The following is a 24,243-nucleotide window of genomic DNA, read 5'->3' on the forward strand; positions in this document are numbered from 1 at the left end:
AACTGGACAACAATGGATGTTATGGTGTGTAGTTATACTCTCCAAGTCTCCTGGAAACAGGGGAACTTCCCAGATAAAAGATGGCAAATCTTGAAGGCACTGATGCGCCTCCCAGAAAGTGGCAGTTCCTCAACATTTTGCGTTGCCTTGCCACTGAATAATGGCATCAGCTTGTCGTGGGGGAGCAGGTCATGGATGGGTCAAGAGAAGAAGGGTCATCTCCCAGAAGTTAATCTTAAAAAGATGGCAGATTGGTGTGTAGTTAGTGGCCGGACAGTCTGTGATTAAGTTTATACTGTGTTTTCTGAAAATGATTTGTCTGAAAAGAGAATATAGCTGATGGAGGTTAGTTTAAAACAAAAATCCTCAGAGTAGGAGAGAAATTGCCAATTTCCCCCTAAAATGTAACATACATGCTCACACACACACACACACACACGCACACGCACACACACACACACACACACATGCATGCACACCCCTACACATACACCCCACATATATACACATACATACACAAACGTACACTACACACACACACATACATAGGCTACTTGAAAACAAAAACCTTCTGAGTGAGAAACTGCCAGTCCTGTGAGCCAATTTCCCCTTAAATTTAACAGTTTAACACATACACACATATTCATACACACCCCTATGCATAAGCACCCCACGCATATGCAGTGCATACAAGTAGTATTCAACCCCCTGCAGATTTAGCAGGTTTACACATTTGGAATTAACTTGGCATTGTGACATTTGGACTGTAGATCAGCCTGGAAGTGTGAAATGCACTGCAGCAAAAAAGAATGTTATTTTTTTTTATTTATTTTTTTTAACCCCTTAATCCCATATGACGTACTATCCCGTCCAGGTGACCTGGGACTTAATTCCCATGGACGGGATAGTACGTCATATGCGATCGGCCGCGCTCACGGGGGGAGCGCGGCCGATCGCGGCCGGGTGTCAGCTGCCTATCGCAGCTGACATCCGGCACTATGTGCCAGGAGCGGTCACGGACCGCTCCCGGCACATTAACCCCCGGCACACCGCGATCAAAGATGATCGCGGTGTGCCGGCGGTGCAGGGAAGCATCGCGCAGGGAGGGGGCTCCCTGCGGGCTTCCCTGAGACGATCGGTACACGGTGATGTGCTCACCGTGTACCGAGCGTCTTCTCCCTGCAGTCCCCGGATCCAAAATGGCCGCCGGGCTGCATCCGGGTCCTGCAGGGAGCACTTCCGGGTCAGGATCAGGCTGCAGCTGCAGCTCTAATCCTGCCCAGCTGTATGTTAGATCACCGATCTAACAGAGTGCTGTGCACACTGTCAGATCGGTGATCTGTGATGTCCCCCCCTGGGACAAAGTGAAAAAGTAAAAAAAAAAATTTCCACACTTGTAAAAAAAAAAATAAAAAAAAAATTCCTAAATAAAGCAGAAAAAAAAAAATATTATTCCCATAAATACATTTCTTTACATAAAAAAAAACAAAAAAACAATAAAAGTACACATATTTAGTATCGCCGCGTCCGTAACGACCCGACCTATAAAACTGGCCCACTAGTTAACCCCTTCAGTGAACACCGTAAGAAAAAAAAAAAAAAAACGAGCCAAAAAACAACGCTTTATTATCATAACGCTGAACAAAGAGTGGAATAACACGCGATCAAAAAGACGGATATAAATAACCATGTTACCTCTGAAAACGTCATCTTGTCCCGCAAAAAACGAGCCGCCATATAGCATCATAACCAAAAAAATAAAAAAGTTATAGTCCTCTGAATAAAGCGATGCCAAAATAATTATTTTTTCTATAAAATAGCTTTTATCGTATAAAAGCGCCAAAACATAAAAAAAATGATATAAATGAGGTGTCGCTGTAATCGTACTGACCCGAAGAATAAAACTGCTTCATCAATTTTACCAAACGCGGAACGGTATAAACGCCTCCCCCAAAAGAAATTCATGAATAGCTGGTTTTTGGTCATTCTGCCTCACAAAAAAATCGGAATAAAAAGCGATCAAAAACTGTCACGTGTCCGAAAATGTAACCGATAAAAACGTCAACTCGTCCCGCAAAAAACAAGACCTCACATGACTCTGTGGACCAAAATATGGAAAAATTATAGGTCTCAAAATGTGGAGACGCAAAAACTTTTTTGCTATAAAAAGCGTCTTTTAGTGTGTGACGGCTGCCAATCATAAAAATCCGCTAAAAAACTCGCTATAAAAGTAAATCAAACCCCCCTTCATCACCCCCTTAGTTAGGCTAGGTTCACATTGTGTTAATGGGTTAACGCTAACGGACAGCGTTGCACGGCGAAAATGTCACAATTAACGCCGTGCAACGGGTCCGTTAGCACAACCATTGACAGCAATGTGATTTTCAGGTGTAGCGCATCGCTAGAGCGTGCCATTTTCGGCTCGCGCTAGCAAGGTGCCATTCTTTTGTGGCGCGCCTCAGACGCTGCTTGCAGCGTCCGCGGCGCGCCCGAGGTCCGATCCCCGATCTTCCAGAGCGGGGACGTTAACGCGACCACTAAACACGACACCTAAAAAGACATTGTGTTAGCGCAATCCGCTAGTGCTAAACGGATTTCCCTAACGCAATGTGAACCTAGCCTTAGGGAAAAATAATAAAATTAAAAAAAATGTATTTATTTCCATTTTCCGGTTAGGGTTAGGGTTAGGGCTAGGGTTGGGGCTAGGGTTAGGGTTTGGATTACATTTACGGTTGGGATTAGGGTTGGGATTAGAATTAGGGGTGTGTCAGGGTTAGGTGTGTGGTTAGGGTTACAGTTGGGATTAGGGTTAGTGGTGCGTTTGGATTAGGGTTTCATTTATAATTGGGGGGTTTCCACTGTTTAGACACATCAGGGGCTCTCCAAACGCGACATGGCGTCCGATCTCAATTCCAGCCAATTCTGCATTGAAAAAGTAAAACAGTGCTCCTTCACTTCCGAGCTCTCCCGTGCGCCCAAACAGGGGTTTACCCCAACATATGGGGTATCAGCGTACTCGAGACAAATTGGACAACAACTTTTTGGGTCCAAGTTCTCTTGTTATCCTTGGGAAAATAAAAATTTGGGGGGCTAAAAATCATTTTTGTGGGAAAAAAAAGGATTTTTATTTTCACGGCTCTGCGTTGTAAACTGTAGTGAAACACTTGGGGGTTCAAAGTTTTCACAACACATCTAGATAAGTTCCATGGGAGGTCTAGTTTCCAATATGGGGTCACTTGTGGGTGGTTTCTACTGTTTGGGTACATCAGGGGCTCTGCAAATGCAACGTGACGCCTGCAGACCAATCCATCTAAGTCTGCATTCCAAATGGCGCTCCTTCCCTTCCGAGCTCTGCCATGAGCCCAAACAGTGGTTCCCCCCCACATATGGGGTATCAGCGTACTCAGGACAAATTGAACAACAACTTTTGGGGTCCAATTTATTCTGTTACCCTTGTAAAAATACAAAGCTGGGGGCTAAAAAATCATTTTTGTGAAAAAAAAAAGAATTTTTATTTTCACGGGTCTGCGTTATAAACTGTAGTGAAACACTTAGGGGTTCAAAGTTCTCACAACACATCTAGATAAGTTCCATGGGAGGTCTAGTTTCTAATATGGGGTCACTTGTGGGGGGTTTGTACTGTTTGGGTACATCAGGGGCTCTGCAAATGCAACGTGACTCCTGCAGACCAATCCATCTAAGTCTGCATTCCAAATGGCGCTCCTTCCCTTCCGAGCTCTGCCATGCGCCCAAACAGTGGTTCCCCCCCACATATGGGGTATCAGCGTACTCAGGACAAATTGGACAACAACTTTTGGGGTCCAATTTATTATGTTACCCTTGTGAAAATACAAAACTGGGGGCTAAAAAATTTTTGCGAAAAAAAAATAAATTTATTTTAACAGCTCTGCGTTATAAACTGTAGTGAAACACTTGGGGGTTCAAAGCTCTCAAAACACATCTAGATAAGTTCCTTAGAGGGTCTAGTTTCCAAAATGGTGTCACTTGTGGGGGTTTTTAATGTTTAGGCACATCAGGGGCTCTCCAAACCAACATGGCGTCCCATCTTAATTCCAGTCAATTTTGCATTGAAAAGTCAAATGGCGCTCCTTCCCTTCCGAGCTCTGCTATGCACCCAAAAAGTGGTTTACCCCCACATATGGGGTATCGTCGCACTCAGGACAAATTGCACAACAATTTTTGTGGTCTAATTTCTTCTCTTACCCTTGGGAAAATAAAAAATTGGGGGCGAAAAGATCATTTTTGTGAAAAAATAAGATTTTTTATTTTTACGGCTCTGCATTATAAACTTCTGTGAAGCACTTGTTGGGTCAAAGTGCTCACCACACATCTAGATAAGTTCCTTAAGGGGTCTACTTTTCAAAATGGTGTCACTTGTGAGGGGTTCCAATGTTTAGGCACATCAGGGGCTCTCCAAACGCAACATGGCGTCCCATCTCAATTCCAGTCAATTTTGCATTGAAAAGTCAAATGGCGCTCCTTTCCTTCCGAGCTCTGCCATGCGCCCAAACAGTGGTTTACCCCCACATATGGGGTATCGTCGCACTCAGGACAAATTGCACAACAACTTTTGTGGTCTAATTTCTTCTCTTACCCTTGGGAAAATAAAAAATTGGTGGCGAAAAGATTATTTTTGTGAAAAAATATGATTTTTTATTTTTACGGCTCTGCATTATAAACTTCTGTGAAGCACTTGTTGGGTCAAAGTGCTCACCACACCTCTAGATAAGTTCCTTAAGGGGTCTACTTTCCAAAATGGTGTCACTTGTGGGGATTTCAATGTTTAGGCACATCAGGGGCTCTCCAAACGCAACATGGCATCCCATCTCAATTCCAGTCAATTTTGCATTGAAAAGTAAAATGGCGCTCCTTCCCTTCCGAGCTCTGCCATACGCCCAAACAATGGTTTACACCCATATACGGGGTATCAGCGTACTCAGGACAAATTGGCCAACAATTTTTGAGGTTCAATTTCTTCTCTTACTCTTGGGAAAATAAAAAATTGGGGGCGAAAAGATCATTTTTGTGAAAAAATATGATTTTTTATTTTTACGGCTCTGCATTATAAACTTCTGTGAAGCAATTGGTGGGTCAAAGTGGTCACCACACATCTAGATAAGTTCCTTAGGGTGTCTACTTTCCAAAATGGTGTCACTTGTGGGGGGTTTCAATGTTTAGGCACATCAGTGGCTCTCCAAACGCAACATGGTGTCCCATCTCAATTCCTGTCAATTTTGCATTTAAAAGTCAAATGGCGCTCCTTCCCTTCCGAGCTCTGCCATGCGCCCAAACAGTGGTTTACCCCCACATATGGGGTATCAGCGTACTCAGTACAGATTGTACAACAATGTTTGGCATCCATTTTATCCTGTTACCCTTGGTAAAATAAAACAAATTGGAGCTGAAATAAATTTTGTGTGAAAAAAAGTTAAATATTCATTTTTATTTAAACATTCCAAAAATTCCTGTGAAACCCCTGAAGGGTTAATAAACTTCTTGAATGTGGTTTTGAGCACCTTGAGGGGTGCAGTTTTTAGAATGGTGTCACACTTGGGTATTTTCTATCATATAGACCCCTCAAAATGACATCAAATGAGATGTGGTCCCTAAAAAAAAATGGTGTTGTAAAAATGAGAAATTGCTGGTCAACTTTGAACCCTTATAACTCCCTAACAAAAAAAAATTTTGGTTCCAAAATTGTGCTGATGTAAAGGAGACATGTGGGAAATGTTACTTATTAAGTATTTTGCGTGAGATATCTCTGTGATTTAAGGGCATAAAAATTTAAAGTTGGAAAATTGCGAAATTTTCAAAATTTTCGCCAAATTTCCGTTTTTTTCACAAATAAACGCAAGTTATATCGAATAAATGTTACTACTAAAATGAAGTACAATATGTCACGAGAAAACAATGTCAGAATCGCCAAGATCCGTTGAAGCGTTCCAGAGTTATAACCTCATAAAGGGACAGTGGTCAGAATTGTAAAAATTGGCCCGGTCATTAACGTGCAAACCACCCTCGGGGCTTAAGGGGTTAATTGTGAAAAGTCTTTTCAGAGGGTCATTTATTATTCAACCCCTCAACCCACCAGAATTCTGTTTGGTTCCCCTAAAGTATTAAGAAGTAGTTCAGGCACAAAGAACAATGAGCTTCACATGTTTGGATTAATTATCTCTTTTTCCAGCCTTTTCTGACTATTTAAGACCCTCCCCAAACTTGTGAACAGCACTCATACATGGTCAACATGGGAAAGACAAAGGAGCATTCCAAGGCCATCAGAGACAAGATCGTGGAGGGTCACAAGGCTGGCAAGGGGTACAAAACCCTTTCCAAGGAGTTGGGCCTACCTGTCTCCACTGTTGGGAGCATCATCCGGAAGTGGAAGGCTTATGGAACTACTGTTAGCCTTCCACGGCCTGGACAGCCTTTGAAAGTTTCCTCCCGTGCCGAGGCCAGGCTTGTCCGAAGAGTCAAGGCTAACCCAAGGACAACAAGGAAGGAGCTTCGGGAAGATCTCATGGCAGTGGGGACATTGGTTTGAGTCAATACCATAAGTAACGTACTCCACCGCAATGGTCTCCGTTCCAGACGAGCCCGTAAGGTACCTTTACTTTCAAAGCGTCATGTCAAGGCTCGTCTACAGTTTGCTCATGATCACTTGGAGGACTCTGAGACTGACTGATTCAAGGTTCTCTGGTCTGATGAGACCAAGATCAAGATCTTTGGTGCCAACCACACACGTGACGTTTGGAGACTGGATGGCACAGCATACGACCCCAAGAATACCATCCCTACAGTCAAGCATGGTGGTGGCAGCATCATGCTGTGGGGCTGTTTATCAGCCAAGGGGCCTGGTCATCTGGTGCGCATCCATGGGAAGATGGATAGCACGGCCTACCTGGAGATTTTGGCCAAGAACCTCCGCTCCTCCATCAAGGATCTTAAGATGGGTCGTCATTTCAGCTTCCAACAAGACAACGACCCAAAGCACACAGGCAAGAAAATCAAGGCCTGGTTCAAGAGGCAAAAAATCAAGGTGTTGCAGTGGCCTAGTCAGTCTCCTAACCTTAACCCAATTGAAAACTTGTGGAAGGAGCTCAAGATTAAAGTCCACATGAGACACCCAAAGAACCTAGATAACTTGGAGAAGATCTGCATGGAGGAGTGGGCCAAGATAACTCCAGAGACCTGTGCCGGCCTGATCAGGTCTTATAAAAGACGATTATTAGCTGTAATTGCAAACAAAGGTTATTCCACAAAATATTAAACCTAGGGGTTGAATAATAATTGACCCACACTTTTATGTTTAAAATTTATAAAAATGTAACTGAACAACAAAATTTTTTGGTTTGTAAGATTTATGCATCTGTTAATAAATCCTGCTCTTGTTTGAAGTTTGAAGGCTCTAACTTATTTGCATCTTATTAAACCTGCTTAATCTGCAGGGGGTTCAATACTACTTGTAGGCACTGTACACACACGTATACACATATATACACGCACATACAAACAGATATACACACACACACAGACATAGAAATATACATATATATGCACATAGACATACTCATTTTCATATACATTTTTATTTTCTCTTTTCACTGTAACAGCTTATAATGCGTATACAATGCAACATTTTAGTTACCGTTCTTTGTCTTTTAGGAAAACTGCCGGAGACAGAAAGAACAGCTTTGTGAGAAATTTGATTTTTTATATGCACTTCTTGAAGAAAGGAAAGGTGAACTGACTCAGATTATCACTAGAGACCAAGAGAAGAAACTTGAATATGTCAAGTCTTTAATGAAAAAGTATTCAGATCATATGGAAACGGTCGCGAAACTGGTAGAATCAGGAATTCAGTTCATGGATGAGCCTGAAATGGCGATGTTCCTTCAGGTGAGTGTATAGGAATGCATGTGATTAACATTATGCCTCAGATATGGTTAAATAAACCTTTGACTATTGTAGAGCCCCGTGACTGGTGGGTTCTGGGTTGTTCAGTCCCACTTGGCTTCAAAGTTGCTTACATTATGTTTCATTGTGCTTTTAGCACTTGTAAATATAGGTCGATTAAATTGCATCCTCTTTTGACCTTACTATTTTGTTAAAAATCTCCGTTATGAAAATAACATGAACACAGATTGGCACTCTGGTATGATCCCCAAAATTGTTGTAATCAGGAGAGGTATCTGTTACCAAGGGTTCAACATACAATGCATTTCATGGTGCTATTAATATGGTCCAAATAAGGGACACCCCTAGGTCCACAGAGTGTGCTGATAAGTTATTGGCATTCTAAGTCATATGATCTATAAAAAAAGAAAGGAACATTCAATCTCGATAATCGGCCAGTGCATATGCATCTAGTCTTCAATTGCGCAAAAAGATTTTGTTGTCCACTGGCGCACTGGAGTACAATCGCACAATAATTTTGCAACATTTTGAAAAGTCTCAACTGATCAAATAGCCAACACCCACTTTATAGAGCAAACGTTAAAAATTGTGTAAAAAATGGTGGAAAAGCCATAAGCAAATTGGATAACACATAAAATGTCTGAATCTCAAACTTTTACTAAAAAAGGTACAAATAAAGATAAATCAAGGCTCTAAGCTAATTGAGCAAGAATTATTATTTTTTATTATTTTATCTGAGTGATTGATTTGCAACTTTCTGTTGCAAAACTGCAAAAGTGTGAATTCAGCCATATGTTGAAACATTGCATGTCACATAACTGTTTGCTAGTGCTACTTGCTAGGTTCACAACACTTCAGGCAGCTGAATATATCATATTCAAAAAAAGGAGGAACAAAGGAGTGTTTTTGTTATATAAAAATTTGTGTCTAATGATAGCTGTATATATCATGTAGAAACAAAGAATGACATCAGCCCTTTCCTCAAAAAATGGCCATTTTAGAGAGTCATTCTATGTCAGTCTACAGGTTACAAAATTCATGGACAAGGTAATGAGGGCAGGGGCAGTGCAAGTAAAAGGTCCTTTTACTTGCACTGTCCCTGCCCTCACTACCTTGTCCATGAATTTATATTGGAAATAAAGGACTAAGGTTTCTTCGTCACATAACGGAAGTGTTGCTGCTTTCTTCTTCCTTTGGATGCATCAAAATATGAATTAACACATGTGGAATTATATACTGAACAAAAACATGTGAAACAACTGAAATTATGTCTTCTATTCTAGGTTCTTCAAAGCAGCCACCTTTTGCTTTAATGACTGCTTTGCACACTATCGGCATTCTCTTTATGAGCTTCAAGAGGTAGTCACCGGGAATGGTCTTCCGACAATCTTGAAGGAGTTCCCAGAGATGCTTAGCACTTGTTGGCCCTTTTGCCTTCACTCTGCGGTCCAGCTCACCCCAAACCATCTCGATTGGGTTCAGGTTTGGTGACTGTGGAGGCCAGGTCATCTGGCGTAGCACCCCATCACTCTCCCTCTTGGTCAAATAGCCCTTACACAGCCTGGAGGTGTGCTTGAGGTCATTGTCCTGTTGAAAAATAAATGATGGTCCAACTAAACGCAAACCGGATGGAATAGCATGCCGCTGCAAGATGCTGTGGTAGCCATGCTGGTTCAGTATGCCTTCAATTTTGAATAAATCCCCAACAGTGTCACCAGCAAAGCACCCCCACACCATCACACCTCCTCCTCCATGCTTCACCGTGGGGACCAGGCATGTAGAGTTCATCGGTTCACCTTTTCTGCGTCGCACAAACACACGGTGGTTGGAACCAAAGATCTCAAATTTGGACTCAGCACAGATTTCCACTGGTCTAATGTCCATTCCTTGTGTTCTTTAGACCAAACAAGTCTCTTCTGCTTGTTGCCTGTCCTAAGCAGTGGTTTCCTAGCAGCTATTTTACCATGAAAGCCTGCTGCACAAAGTCTCCTCTTAACAGCTGTTGTAGAGATGTGTCTGCTGCTAGAACTCTGTGTGGCATTGACCTGGTCTCTAATATGAGCTGCTGTTAACCTGCAATTTTTGAGGCTGGTGACTCGGATAAACTTATCCTCAGGAGCAGAGGTGACTCTTGGTCTTCCTTTCCTGGGGCGGTCCTCATGTGAGCCAGTTTCTTTGAAGCGCTTGATGGTTTTTGCCACTGTACTTGGGGACACTTTCAAAGTTTTCCCAATTTTTCAGACTGACTGACCTTCATTTCTTAAAGTAATGATGGCCACTCGTTTTTCTTTACTTAGCTGCTTTTTTCTTGCCATAATACAAATTCTAACAGTCTATTTAGTAGGACTATCAGCTGTGTATCCACCAGACTTCTGCACAACACAACTGATGGTCCCAACCCCATTTATAAGGCAAGAAATCCCACGTCTTAAACCTGACAGGGCACACCTGTGAAGTGAAAACCATTACCGGTGACTACCTCTTGAAGCTAATCAAGAGAATGCCAAGAGTGTGCAAAGCAGTCATCAAAGCAAAAGGTGACTACTTTGAAGAACCTAGAATATAAGACATATTTTCAGTTGTTTCACACTTTTTTCTTAAGCATATAATTCCACATGTGTTAATTCATAGTTTTCCAGTAAAGAAAGAAACGCAAATGCACTCACCAAGATGCAGTTTCAAGTGTCCTTTATTGCAACACCAAGCGGTACATTCTTCACGGCACGGGGGAGTGAAGGGTAACAGAGGAGAGTGCGGCAGATGAGACGACGGCCGTTTCGCGCTATACAAGAGTGCTTCTACGGGTCCATGAATTTTGGATCTAACTTTATTTTTTTCAATGGGAAGAGGGTCATGTGACACATCAAGCTTATTGAGAATTTAACAAGAAAAACAATGGTGTTCTTGGTTTTAACATAACTTTATCCTTTCATGAGTTATTTACAAGTTTATGCCCACTTATAAAATGTGTTCAAAGTGCTGCTCATTGTGTTGGATTGGCAATGCAACCTTCTTCACCCATATTGACATACTGATAGCAATACAGCAGAAGAAATGCGAGCACAGGCTTCCAGTATCCATTGTTTCAGATGCTGCACATCTCGTATCCTTACAGCATAGACAATTGCCTTCAGATGACCCCAAAGATAAAAGTCTAAGAGGGTCAGATTGGGAGACCTTGGTAGCCATTCAACTGGCCCACGACAACCATCATGATGATGATGTGTTGCCCTCTTTATGCACTGAAAATGGCATGTTCCCAGAATTTTTCAAGCAAAATGGTGCACCACCACATTATGGGTGTCAGGTCCGAGCATTCCTACATGAACAGTTTCCTGGAAAGTGGATTGGTCATCGCGGGCCAGTTGAATGGCCACCATCGTCTCCCGATTTGACCCCCTTAGACTTTTATCTTTGGGGTCATCTGAAGACAATTGTCTATGTTGTCAAGATACGAGATGTGCAGCATGTGAAACCACGGATACTGGAAGCCTGTGCTAGCATTTCTTCTGCAGTGTTGCTATCAGTGTGTTAAGAGTGGGAGAAGAGGGTTGCATTGACAATCAAATACAATGGGCAGCACTTTGAACACATTTTATAAGTGGTCATAAACTTGTAAATAATTTATGAACGAATAAAGTTACGTTAAAATCAAGCACACCACTGTTTTTCTTGTGAAATTCTCAACAAGTTTGATGTGTCACATGACCCTCTTCCCATTGGAAAAAATAAGGTTGGATCCAAGGTGGGCAACTTCAAAATGGCCACCATGGTCACCACCCATCTTAACCCCTTCATGACCCAGCCTATTTTGACCTTAAAGACCTTGCCGTTTTTTGCAATTCTGACCAGTGTCCCTTTATGAGGTAATAACTCAGGAACGCTTCAACGGATCCTAGCGGTTCTGAGATTGTTTTTTCGTGACATATTGGGCTTCATGTTAGTGGTTAATTTAGGTCAATAAATTATGCGTTTATTTGTGATAAAAACGGAAATTTGGCGAAAATTTTGAAAATTTCGCAATTTTCACATTTTGAATTTTTATTCTGTTAAACCAGAGAGTTATGTGACACAAAATAGTTAATAAATAACATTTCCCACATGTTTTCTGTACATCAGCACAATTTTGGAAACAAAATTTTTTTTTGCTAAGAAGTTATAAGGGTTAAAATTTGACCAGCGATTTCTCATTTTTACAACGAAATTTACAAAACCATTTTTTTAGGGACCACCTCACATTTGAAGTCAGTTTGAGGGGTCTATATGGCTGAAAATACCCAAAAGTGACACCATTCTAAAAACTGCACCCCTCAAGGTACTCAAAACCACATTCCAGAAGTTTATTAACCCTTCAGGTGCTTCACAGCAGCAGAAGCAACATGGAAGGAAAAAATGAACATTTAACTTTTTAGTCACAAAAATTATCTTTTAGCAACAATTTTTTTATTTTCCCAATGGTAAAAGGAGAAACTGAATGATGTAAGTTGTTGTCCAATTTGTCCTGAGTACGCTGATACCTCATATGTGGGGGTAAACCACTGTTTGGGCGCACGGCAGGGCTTGGAAGGGAAGGAGCGCCATTTGACTTTTTGAATCAAAAATTGGCTCCACTCTTTAGCGGACACCATGTCATGTTTGGAGAGCCCCCGTGTGCCTAAAAATTGGAGCTCCCCCACAAATGACCCCATTTTGGAAACTAGACGCCCCAGGGAACTTATCTAGATGCATAGTGAGCACTTTGAACCCCCAGGTGCTTCACAAATTGATCCGTAAAAATGAAAAAGTACTTTTTTTTCACAAAAAAATTATTTTAGCCTCAATTTTTTCATTTTCACATGGGCAACAGGCTAAAATGGATCCTAAAATTTGTTGGGCAATTTCTCCTGAGTACACCGATACCTCACATGTGGGGTTAAACCACTGTTTGGGCACATGGTAAGGCTCGGAAGGGAAGGAGCGCCATTTGACTTTTTGAATGAAAAATTATCTCCATCGTTAGCGGACACCATGTCGCGTTTGGAAAGCTCCTGTGTGCCTAAACATTGGCGCTCCCCCACAAGTGACCCCATTTTGGAAACTAGACCCCCCAAGGAACTTATTTAGATGCCTAGTGAGCACTTTAAACCCTCAGGTGCTTCACAAATTGATCTGTAAAAATGAAAAAGTACTTTTTTTTCACAAAAAAATTCTTTTCGCCTCAATTTTTTCATTATCACATGGGCAATAGGATAAAATGGATCATAAAATTTGTTGGGCAATTTCTCCCGAGTACGCCTATACCTCATATGTGGGGAGAAACCACTGTTTGGGCACTCGGCAGGGCTCGGAAAGGAAGGCACGCCATTTGACTTTTTAAATGGAAAATTAGCTCCAATTGTCAGCGGACACCATGTCGCGTTTGGAGAGCCCCTGTGTGCCTAAACATTGGAGCTCCCCCACAAGTGACCCCATTTTGGAAACTAGACCCCCCAAGGAACTTATCTAGATGCATATTGAGCACTTTAAACCCCCAGGTGCTTCACAGAAGTTTATAACGCAGAGCCATGAAAATAAAAAATAATTTTTCTTTCCTCAAAAATGATTTTTTAGCCTGGAATTTCCTATTTTGCCAAGGGTAATAGGAGAAATTGGACCCCAAATGTTGTTGTCCAGTTTGTCCTGAGTATGCTGTTACCCCATATATTGGTGTAAACCACTGTTTGGGCGCACGGCAGGGCTCGGAAGGGAAGGCACGCCATTTGGCTTTTTAAATGGAAAATTAGCTCCAATCATTAGCGGACACCATGTCACGTTTGGAGAGCCCCTGTGTGCCTAAACATTGGAGATCCCCCAGAAATGACCCCATTTTGGAAACTAGTCCACCAAAGGAACTAATCTAGATGTGTGGTGAGGACTTTGAACCCCCAAGTGCTTCACAGAAGTTTATAACGCAGAGCCATGAAAAAAAAAAAAAAATATTTTCTCAAAAATGATCTTTTAGCCTGCAATTTTTTATTTTTCCAAGGGTATCAGGAGAAATTTGACCCCAAATGTTGTTGTCCAGTTTCTCCTGAGTACGCTGATACCCCATATGTGGGGGTAAACCACTGTTTGGGCACATGCCGGGGCTCGGAAGTGAAGTAGTGACGTTTTGAAATGCAGACTTTGATGGAATGCTCTGTGGGCGTCACGTTGCGTTTGCAGAGCCCCTGATGTGGCTTAACAGTAGAAACCCCCCACAAGTAACCCCATTTTGGAAACTAGACCCCGAAAGGAACTTATCTAGATGTGTGGTGAGCACTTTAAACCCCCAAGTGCTTCATAGAAGTATATAATGCAGAGCCGTGAAAATAATAAATACATTTTCTTTCCTCAAAAATAATTATTTAGCCCAGAATTTTTTATTTTCCCAAGGGTTACAGGAGAAATTGGACCCCAAAAGTTGTTGTTCAGTTTCTCCTGAGTACGCTGATACCCCATGTGTGGAGGTAAACCACTGTTTGGGCACACGTCGGGGCTCAGAAGGGAAGTAGTGACTTTTGAAATGCAGACTTTGATGGAATGGTCTGCGGGCGTCACGTTGCGTTTGCAGAGCCCCTGGTGTGCCTAAACAGTAGAAACCCCCCACAAGTGACCCCATTTTAGAAACTAGACACCCCAAGGAACTTATCTAGATATGTGGTGAGCACTTTGAACCCCCAAGTGCTTCACAGACGTTTACAACGTAGAGCCGTGAAAATAATAAATCATTGTTCTTTCCTCAAAAATGATGTTTTAGCAAGCATTTTTTTATTTTTACAAGGTTATCAGGAGAAAATGGACCCCAGTAATTGTTGCGCAGTTTGTCCTGAGTACACTGATACCCCATATGTGGGGGTAAACCACTGTTTCGGCACACGTCAGGGCTCGGAATTGAGGGTGCACCATTTGACTTTTTGAATACGAGATTGGCTGGAATCAATGGTGGCGCCATGTTGCGTTTGGAGACCCCTGATGTGCCTAAACAGTGGTAACCCCTCAATTCTACCTCCAACACTAACCCCAACACACCCCTAACCCTAATCCCAACTGCAGCCATAACCCTAATCACAACCCTAACCCCAACACACCCCTAACCACAATCCTAACCCCAACACACCCCTAACCCTAACCACAACCCTAATTCCAACTGTAGCCATAACCCTAATCATAGCCCTAACCCTAACCCTAACCCCAACACATCCCTAACCCTAATCCCAACTGTAGCCATAACCCTAATCACAGCCCTAACCCTAACCCCAACACATCCCTAACCCTAATCCCAACTGTAGCCATAACCCTAATCACAGCCCTAACCCTAACCCCAACACACCCCTAACCCTAATCCCAACTGTAGCCATAACCCTAATCACAACACACCCCTAACCACAACCCTAATTCCAACCCTAACCCTAAGGTTATGTGCCCACGTTGCGGATTCGTGTGAGATTTTTCAGCATCATTTTTGAAAAATCCGCGGGTAAAAGGCACTGCGTTTTACCTGCGGATTTTCCGCGGATTTCCAGTGTTTTTTGTGCGGATTTCACCTGCGGATTCCTATTGAGGAACAGGTGTAAAACGCTGCGGAATCCGCACAAAGAATTGACATGCTGCGGAAAATACAACGCAGCGTTTCCGCACGGTATTTTCCGCACCATGGGCACAGCGGATTTGGTTTCCATATGTTTACATGGTACTGTAAACCTGATGGAAAACTGCTACGAATCCGCAGCGGCCAATCCACTGCGGATCCGCAGCCAAATCCGCACCGTGTGCACATGGCCTAATTTTAAAGGTATGTGCACACGCTGCGGAAAACGCTGCGGATCCGCAGCAGTTTCCCATGAGTTTACAGTTCAATGTAAACCTATGGGAAACAAAAATCGCTGTACACATGCTGCGGAAAAACTGCACGGAAACGCAGCGGTTTACATTCCGCAGCATGTCACTTCTTTGTGCGGTTTCCGCAGCGGTTTTACAACTGCTCAAATAGAAAATCGCAGTTGTAAAACCGCAGTGAAATGCGCAGAAAAAACGCGGTAAATCCGCCATAAATCCGCAGCGGTTTAGCACTGCGGATTTATCAAATCCGCAGCGGAAAAATCCGCAGAGGACCAGAATACGTGTGCACATACCGAAACCCTAACCCTACCCCTAACCCTACCCCTAGCCTACCCCTAACCCTAACCGTACCCCTACCCCTAACCCTAGCCCTAACCCTACCCCTAACCCTACTCCTACCCCTAACCCTAACCCTAACCCTACCCCTAACCCTACCCCTAACCCTACCCCTACCCCTAACTTGTCCCTACCTATGGGGGTGACAAAGGGGGGGGTCATTTATTATTTTTTTTATTTTGATCACTGAGATAGATTATATCTCAGTGATCAAAATGCACTTTGGAACGAATCTGCTGGCCGGCAGATTCGGCGGGCGCACTGCGTATGCGCCCGCCATTTTGGAAGATGGCGGCGCCCGGGGAGAAGACGGACGGACCCCGGCAGGATCGGTAAGTATGATAGGGTGGGGGGGGAGCACGGGGGGGATCGGAGCATGGGGGGGTGAATCGGAGCGCGGGAGGGGTGGAACGGAGCACGGGGGGGTAGAACGGAGCACGGGGTGGTGGAACGGAGCACGGGGGGGTGGAACGGAGCACGGAGGGGGGTGGATCGGAGTGCAGGGGGGGTGATCGGAGCACGGGGGGGTGATTGAAGCACGGGGGGAGTGGACAAGAGCACGGGGGGGAGCGGAGCACTGGACGGAGGGGAGCGGGGCAGTGTACCGGCCAGATCGGAGGGCTGGGGGGGCGATCGGTGGGGTGGGCTGGGGGCACATTAGTATTTCCAGCCATGGCCGATGATATTGTAGCATCGGCCATGGCTGGATTGTAATATTTCACCCGTTATAATAGGTGAAATATTACAAATCGCTCTGATTGCCAGTTTCACTTTCAACAGCCAATCAGAGCGATCGTAGCCACGAGGGGGTGAAGCCACCCCCCCTGGGCTAAACTACCACTCCTCCTGTCTCTGCAGATCGGGTGAAATGGGAGTTAACCCTTTCACCCGGCCTGCAGGGACGCGATCTTTCCATGACGCCACATAGGCGTCATGGGTCGGATTGGCACCGACTTTCATGACGCCTACGTGACGTCAAAGGTCGGGAAGGGGTTAAAAAAGTTTTCCTTCTCCCATATACTAATGTGCCACAAACAGGACGTTGATTTCACCAACCATTCTCATTTTATTTAGGTGTATCTATATACAGTAAATGGCCCACCCTTTATATTCAATAATATGCATTATTCCAATAATTTCATATTAGGGGAAACTGTCACTTCCAAAAAATTTTTTTACCTGATAATGTGCAGATATATAGCATGTGAGTCATGTCTGGCAAGGTTGCTGGAGCAGCGGCTACGGGGAGAAAATGAAGTTATTTTCTCCCTGCAGCTGCTTGCTTCCTGTCATTGGAGCGATGCAGGGAGCAGTTACAGTCACCGCTTACTACACAGTGAGCCCAGTTGTAGTCCTTGATTGGCAGTCTGTGCTGCACACACACACACACACACACTGCACGCTCACGATGGACAGCATACAGGCGCTGCACAAATGCTGCCCATACATGCTACAAAGACAATTGTCAATCAATGTACTGGGAAGTTTTATCAGTGCACTCATTGTGTAATGAGCAGTGACTGAAACATCCGGCAGGCGGCTACAGGGAGAAAAAACTTCATCTTCCCCTGTATCTGCTGCTCCAGTAAGCCTGCCAGAAATGACTTAAATGATAATAACTGTAGATTAACCCTATACCTGCAGGTAGGTAGTATTTTTGGAGGGGATAGGTTCCCTTTTAACTATTGGAGTTACAAACACTTCCTGAGTTTTTGCTCCTTCCTTTCCTATTGGTTGACATCCACCTCCATACTGCAGACAGGATTGATACAAGATAAAATTATTCACCTTGTCATGGATATTACGTAGGAATACACTAACAACATAGTCACTTTGGTACATGTGGTGTTCCTACTATCCCAAGCACATGGCTACAGGCAGCCTATAAGGAGACGCAGATCATGTTGATACTGAGCCCATTCCTCTGGACATCAGATGGCGACGTGAGCTCTCGTAAGTGCTATCCGCAGCTGTTCTTCCACCTGCTGCCATGAAACTAGGCGCTGGCTGGTAGCAGCTACAGCACCAAGTAGGCTGGGATGTAACATAAAACCGAACACTTGGATAATATATAGCATGAGTGCTCTTCTCCAGCCCATTCTTTTGAGTGCAGCATTCTGAAGAAGATTGTTAACTTTTTTCATTACCAACAGAAATATCATTATTTGCATCCCAGTATAATGCTATAATGTTTCCTTTTTTTAATCCACAGAATTCTAAAGGTTTGCTACAAAAGTAAGTAGCCACAATTCTAAACATGCCTATTGTTTTGTATTAGCTTACGCCTCTTGACACACAATGTTAAATGTTTTAGGATTACAGAAGCATCTAGAGGATTCCAAATGGAAAAAATTGAGCCCGGATACGATAATATGAGTCATCTGACAGTGGACCTCAACCGAGAAGAGAGAATAATTAGGGAAATTTACTTTTATAGGGGTATGTACTTTTTTTTCTATTCCAATTTCATATTTAGATTTAATAGAGGAATAATTATTCACAGCAGGTTAAAAAAAATAAAATGTAAAGACATAATTTATATCTAACACTTATTTTCACTCTTTTTACATTACCGTTGTGGCTTTTATTTTTAAAGGGAATCTGTCACAAGGATTTTGCTCTGTAATCTGAGAACACTGTAATGTAGGAGCAGAAACCCGGTTTCCAGTTATGTGTCACTTACTGGGCTGTGTTTTGCTGTTTCAATATAATCTAAAGGACTAGGTGCCTTGTGCCTACTAGTCCAACCACACCACCAGCACTGATTAGCTGCTCTTTGTCACTATACACTGTACACTGAAAACTGTGGTGCAGCGGGGATATACAAAGAGGAACAACTGAGCAGTACTAGATCTGCAACAGAGAAAACTGATTCTATCATGTCTGCTGCACCCAATAAACTAAGTGATACATCAGTGAAATCAGGGTCTCTGTCCCTATGTATTGCTGCTGTCAGATTACAAATCAAAAACTAGCTGACGGATTAGCTTTAGCACAGTTATTATAACAGCTATGACGGATGCCAACAAATCCTGATAGACCTCACCAACTTTGCATGAGGTCAGTTAGATTTCCATTGGTGTTGTGCTTTTTATTTGTATCAAGAACATCTACACTGTTATTAAATTTATAAGGAGATATATCTGAGAGGTCACAGCTTCTTATACTTTTAGCTCATCCGAATAACACCTGTTTTTTGAGGTTCTAAATAAAATGTAGGTCTATTTGTGACTACCATTAGTAATGGTGAAATGTAAAATATTTTTAATACATGTTCACTCTTTTTCTTCTTGCCTATTTTCACTTTATATATGGCAGTATATTATAGCAAGCATTCTGATTGGACCAAGTTGGAATCTGATTGTCCATTAATATCAATAATATCACAGGCAGCCTTGCATTAGCCTTATCAACACTTGAATATACTGTATATTATAGCATCAGATCTCTATGTATTAACAAAATAATATTGAACCTACAGCAAGATCCATCAGCAACTGTTTTGCTTGTTGTGAGTTTCCAGATGACTACAGGAACTGCGTCCGCTTCTGCAAAATGAAGACAGCAAAAAACTATTTTACAACCAAGCTACATATGATTGATTATTTGTTTTATTAGTCAGAAGATGTAAATAATACAACTTTATATTTTCTTTTTTTTTTCCTAAGGTGAAGAGGAGGAAGAAGAATTGGCAGAGGATGAGGACTCCGAAGAAGCTCATACAGAGTCGTCAGGTGAAGAAGAAACCTCAGAAAAAAAAGTGACCCAAAAACCTGCCCCTGCATCGGAGACCACAGCTAAAGCTACAAGCCAAACCGAAGAACAAACCACATCTCAGGAAGCAGGACAGCCAACTCCAAGTCCCCCCGCCCCACAAGTAATATAGACATAACACAAACTAATAATGTACCTGTTTGTGACACTTGTGCTAATTATTAACATATTGTTAACCCCAATGAAGATGCAGAGGATAATAATGTTACTTAAGTTTGGAGTTGAAGAACAATATATTCAGTGATTTAGGCCACATACTGTATAGTGGAGAACTTGACCATGGCAGTTTTAATAAATAACCATAAAAAACAGATTAACATTATTAACGATCATCTTGACATCCACTAAAGTTGGACACACTACATATCAGATATTGTGGTAAATGTAATTCAGTTATTGTGTAACCAATCGAGACTGTTTTTTCCCGGTCATCACATCATATGAACAATCTTTGTTAGAGGGAATCTGATAACTTTATGTTTATGTGATCATGTGGACTATGTTAAAGGGGCTGTCCACTAGTAGGATAACCACTACTTAATTACTGTATTCCACCTTGTATAAAATTACCCTATACTCACCTTCCACACCAGTTCCATTCCAGTGATGTTTGGACTAGGTCCCCAAAGGATCATGTGACATTGTTATGCCATGAGAGCCCTGCAGCCAGTAAGCAGCCACTATTGGGCTGCTGTGCTCTCAATTTCTTCAGACAGACCTCGGACATTTACGGGAGGTGTGAGTACTTTAGCCCATTAGCAGCCATTTGTTTGGCTTCAGGGCTCACGTGGCTTTAAAATGTTATGCAAGCCTTGAGAGACCCGGGGCCAACATTGCTGCACTGGTATGAAACTGGTATGAAAGGTGAGTATGAGATGTTTTTATTTTACAAGGGGGAACCTAGTAATTAAGAAAGGGATATCTGAGTAGTGGACAATCTGTTCAAGATTATGTCAAGAGACTGTGGCAATGTAGAAACAATTCCCAGCACATGTAAAGAATTGATGCAACATTTATTGCAATGTATTGTCTGTATAAATGAGGAAAAGTAAATTGACTTAATATTATATATGCTCAATCCAGTAAGAGCTAATTTACTGAGACCCTGCTTAAAGTGTAACTGTGCATTTTTTTTAAAACTTTATATACAGTACTTCGAACTTTTCCACATTTTTTCACGTTACATCCACAAATTTCAATAGGATTTCATGTGATATACCTGCACAAAATAGCAAGTATTTCTGAAGTGTAGAGGAAATTATACATGGTTTTCTAATCATTTTAAAAATATAAATCTGAAAATTGTGATGTGCGTTAGTATTCAGCACCCTGTAGTCTGATATCCCTAAATAAAATCCTCAGTCACCAATTGCCTCCAGAAGTCACAAAATGTAGTAAATTGAGTCCACCAGTGTGTAAATTATTCTCAGTATAACTAAAACTGTTCTCAGGGCTGCCACTAGGAATTTTGGGGCCCCATACTGGCACCCCCCTTCATACTCCACCCCTCGAACTCTCCACAGTGAAAAGATTTTTTAAGCCACCACCACGACAATGTAGATTCTTTTGGCCAGGGCCTACTCTACTTTATCCTATTAATCATTTGTTAAAATATCTAATACAATTTAGGTATATTTGTATTTATTTTTCAATTTTTAAAATGACCAATAATATCACACACAAGGAACAAATACCACCACACCATGTCCAGACCAAATATTACCACCACAGTGACCAAATAATATCACATACAAAGGACAAATGCCACCGCCCCATGTCCAGACCACATATTGCCACCACATGATGACCAATAATACCACATACAAGGAACAAATACCACCACACTATGACCAGACCACAATTACCACCACATAGTGACCAAATAATAGCACATACAAGGAACAAATACTGCCACACCATGGCCAGACAACATATTACCACCACTTAGTGACTGAATACTAAAATACTGATTAGTAATAAAAAAAACACAATACTAATATCACCATAAGTGCCATTATACACAGGAGATTTGTACTTAGTATGCAGTGTCTGTGTACAGGTAATACAGTGATCACTGGTGACATTATACAGAGGAGCTCTGTATATAGTGTATAGTGTAAAGGTAATACAGTGATCACTGGTGACATTGTACACAGGACCGCTGTATATGGTATACAGTGTATAGTGTCAGTGTACAGGTAACTTACTGACTCACCAGTGACGTCTCTAGGTGAAGTCCTTCATCTTTGCTTTTCATCTTCATCCAGCACAGACCGCCATCACTTCTTCCAGCCAGGACTCGTCTCTGCAGGAAATAACACAGTTATCTAGAGCTCTGCTTGCAGAACACATTACGTATTTTTTTCCAAATTCTAAACTACACCAGATGAAGAAAAAAAGGCGACAGTGTTGCTCTGCATAATAACAGGACCGCCTCCCCCATTTAAAACACTATCCTCAAAAAATAAAATAAATACCTCACTGCAGTAATAATATCCCCCATCCTGGCCCCCATGTGTCTCATTCCTGGCTCCAGCCATATGTTCTCCCATCCTGCTTCCATGTGATGTCTCATCCTGCCCCATCTGATCTCCCCATTCTGCCCCATCTGTCCCATGATTCTGACCCATCTGTCCCATGATTCTGCCACATCTGTCCCATAATCCTGCCCAATCTGTCCCTTGATCCTGCCCCATCTGCACCATGATCCTGCCCCATCTGCCCCATGATCCTGCTCCATCTGTCCCATGATCCTGACCCATCTGGCCCATGATCCTGCCCCATGATCCTGCCCCATCTGCCTCCATCGTGCCCCATGATCCTGCACCATGTGTCTCCATCCTGCCCCATGATCCTGCTGCATATGTCTCCATCCTGCCCCATCTGTCTCCATCCTGCCCCATGATCCTGCACCATCTGTCTCCATCCTGCCCCATATTCCTGCACCATGTGTCTCCTTCCTGCCCCATGATCCTGCACCATCTGTCTCCATCCTGCCCCATATTCCTGCCCCATCTGTCTCCATCCTGCACCATGTCTCTATCCTGCCCCCTGTGTCTCCAATCCTGCCCGTCTCCATCCTGCCCCATGATCCTGCCCCATCTGTCTCCATCCTGCTCCATGATCCTGCACCATGTGTCTCTATCCTGCCCCATGATCTGCCCCATCTGTCTTTATCCTGCCCCATGATCTTGCACTATCTTTCTCCATCCTGCCCCATATTCCTGCCCCATCTGTCTCCATCCTGCACCATGTCTCTATCCTGCCCCCTGTGTCTCCAATCTTGCCCCCTGTCTCCATTCTGCCCCCGCGTGTTACCCATTCTGCCCCGTGTCTCCCATCCTGCCCCTGTGTCTCCATTCTGTTCCTTGTCTCCATTCTGTCCCCATGTCTCCCATCCTGCCCCATGTCTCCGTCTTGCCCCCGTGTCTCCATTCTGCCCCCATGTCTCCAATCCTGCCCCGTGTCTCCAATCCTGCCCCCGTGTCTCCATTCTGCCCAGTGTCTCCATTCTGCCCCATGTCTCCCATCCTGCTCCAGTCTCTCTTATCCTGCCCCCGTGTCTCCATTCTGTCCCGGGCATATTCCTGCATCATGTGTCTCCTTCCTGCCCCATGATCCTGCACCATCTGTCTCCATCCTGCCCCATATTCCTGCCCCATCTGTCTCCATCCTGCACCATGTCTCTATCCTGCCCCCTGTGTCTCCAATCCTGCCCGTCTCCATCCTGCCCCATGATCCTGCCCCATATGTCTCTATCCTGCTCCATGATCCTGCACCATGTGTCTCTATCCTGCCCCATCTGTCTCCATCCTGCCCCATGATCTTGCACCATCTTTCTCCATCCTGCCCCATATTCCTGCCCCATCTGTCTCCATCCTGCACCATGTCTCTATCCTGCCCCCTGTCTCCAATCTTGCCCCCTGTCTCCATTCTGCCCCCGTGTCTCCCATTCTGCCCCATGTCTCCCATCCTGCCCCTGTGTCTCCATTCTGCCCCTTGTCTCCATTCTGCCCCTTGTCTCCATTCTGTCCCCATGTCTCCCATCCTGCCCCATGTCTCCGTCTTGCCCCGTGTCTCCAATCCTGCCCCGTGTCTCCAATCCTGCCCCCGTGTCTCCATTCTACCCAGTGTCTCCATTCTGCCCCATGTCTCCCATCCTGCTCCAGTCTCTCTCATCCTGCCCCCGTGTCTCCATTCTGTCCCGGGCAGGATGGAGACACATGGTCCATGTGTCTCCTTCCTGCCGGGGAAACATATTTCTTTTAATTTAAAAAAAAACCTTTCTTCTTACCTTGCCGCACACCTGCAGTGATGATGATCCCTTCAGGCATCTCAAGCGCACACTCGCAAGTGAAT

At 43.4% G+C, this 24,243-nt stretch overlaps 1 protein-coding gene across 1 annotated transcript in view; it reads left to right on the plus strand.

The window, feature by feature from the left end:
- Nucleotides 1-24,243, plus strand: part of TRIM55 (tripartite motif containing 55) — a 234,433-nt gene that overhangs the window by 187,888 nt on the left and 22,302 nt on the right. The window contains exons 5-8 of the mRNA XM_069732331.1: nt 7,684-7,917; nt 18,323-18,345; nt 18,425-18,549; nt 19,779-19,987. Of these exons, the coding sequence (XP_069588432.1) occupies nt 7,684-7,917; nt 18,323-18,345; nt 18,425-18,549; nt 19,779-19,987 (591 nt within the window). The remainder of the gene's footprint in view (nt 1-7,683; nt 7,918-18,322; nt 18,346-18,424; nt 18,550-19,778; nt 19,988-24,243) is intronic.

Source organism: Ranitomeya imitator, chromosome 6, assembly GCF_032444005.1.
Source record: "Ranitomeya imitator isolate aRanImi1 chromosome 6, aRanImi1.pri, whole genome shotgun sequence".
Lineage (NCBI taxonomy): Eukaryota > Metazoa > Chordata > Amphibia > Anura > Dendrobatidae > Ranitomeya > Ranitomeya imitator.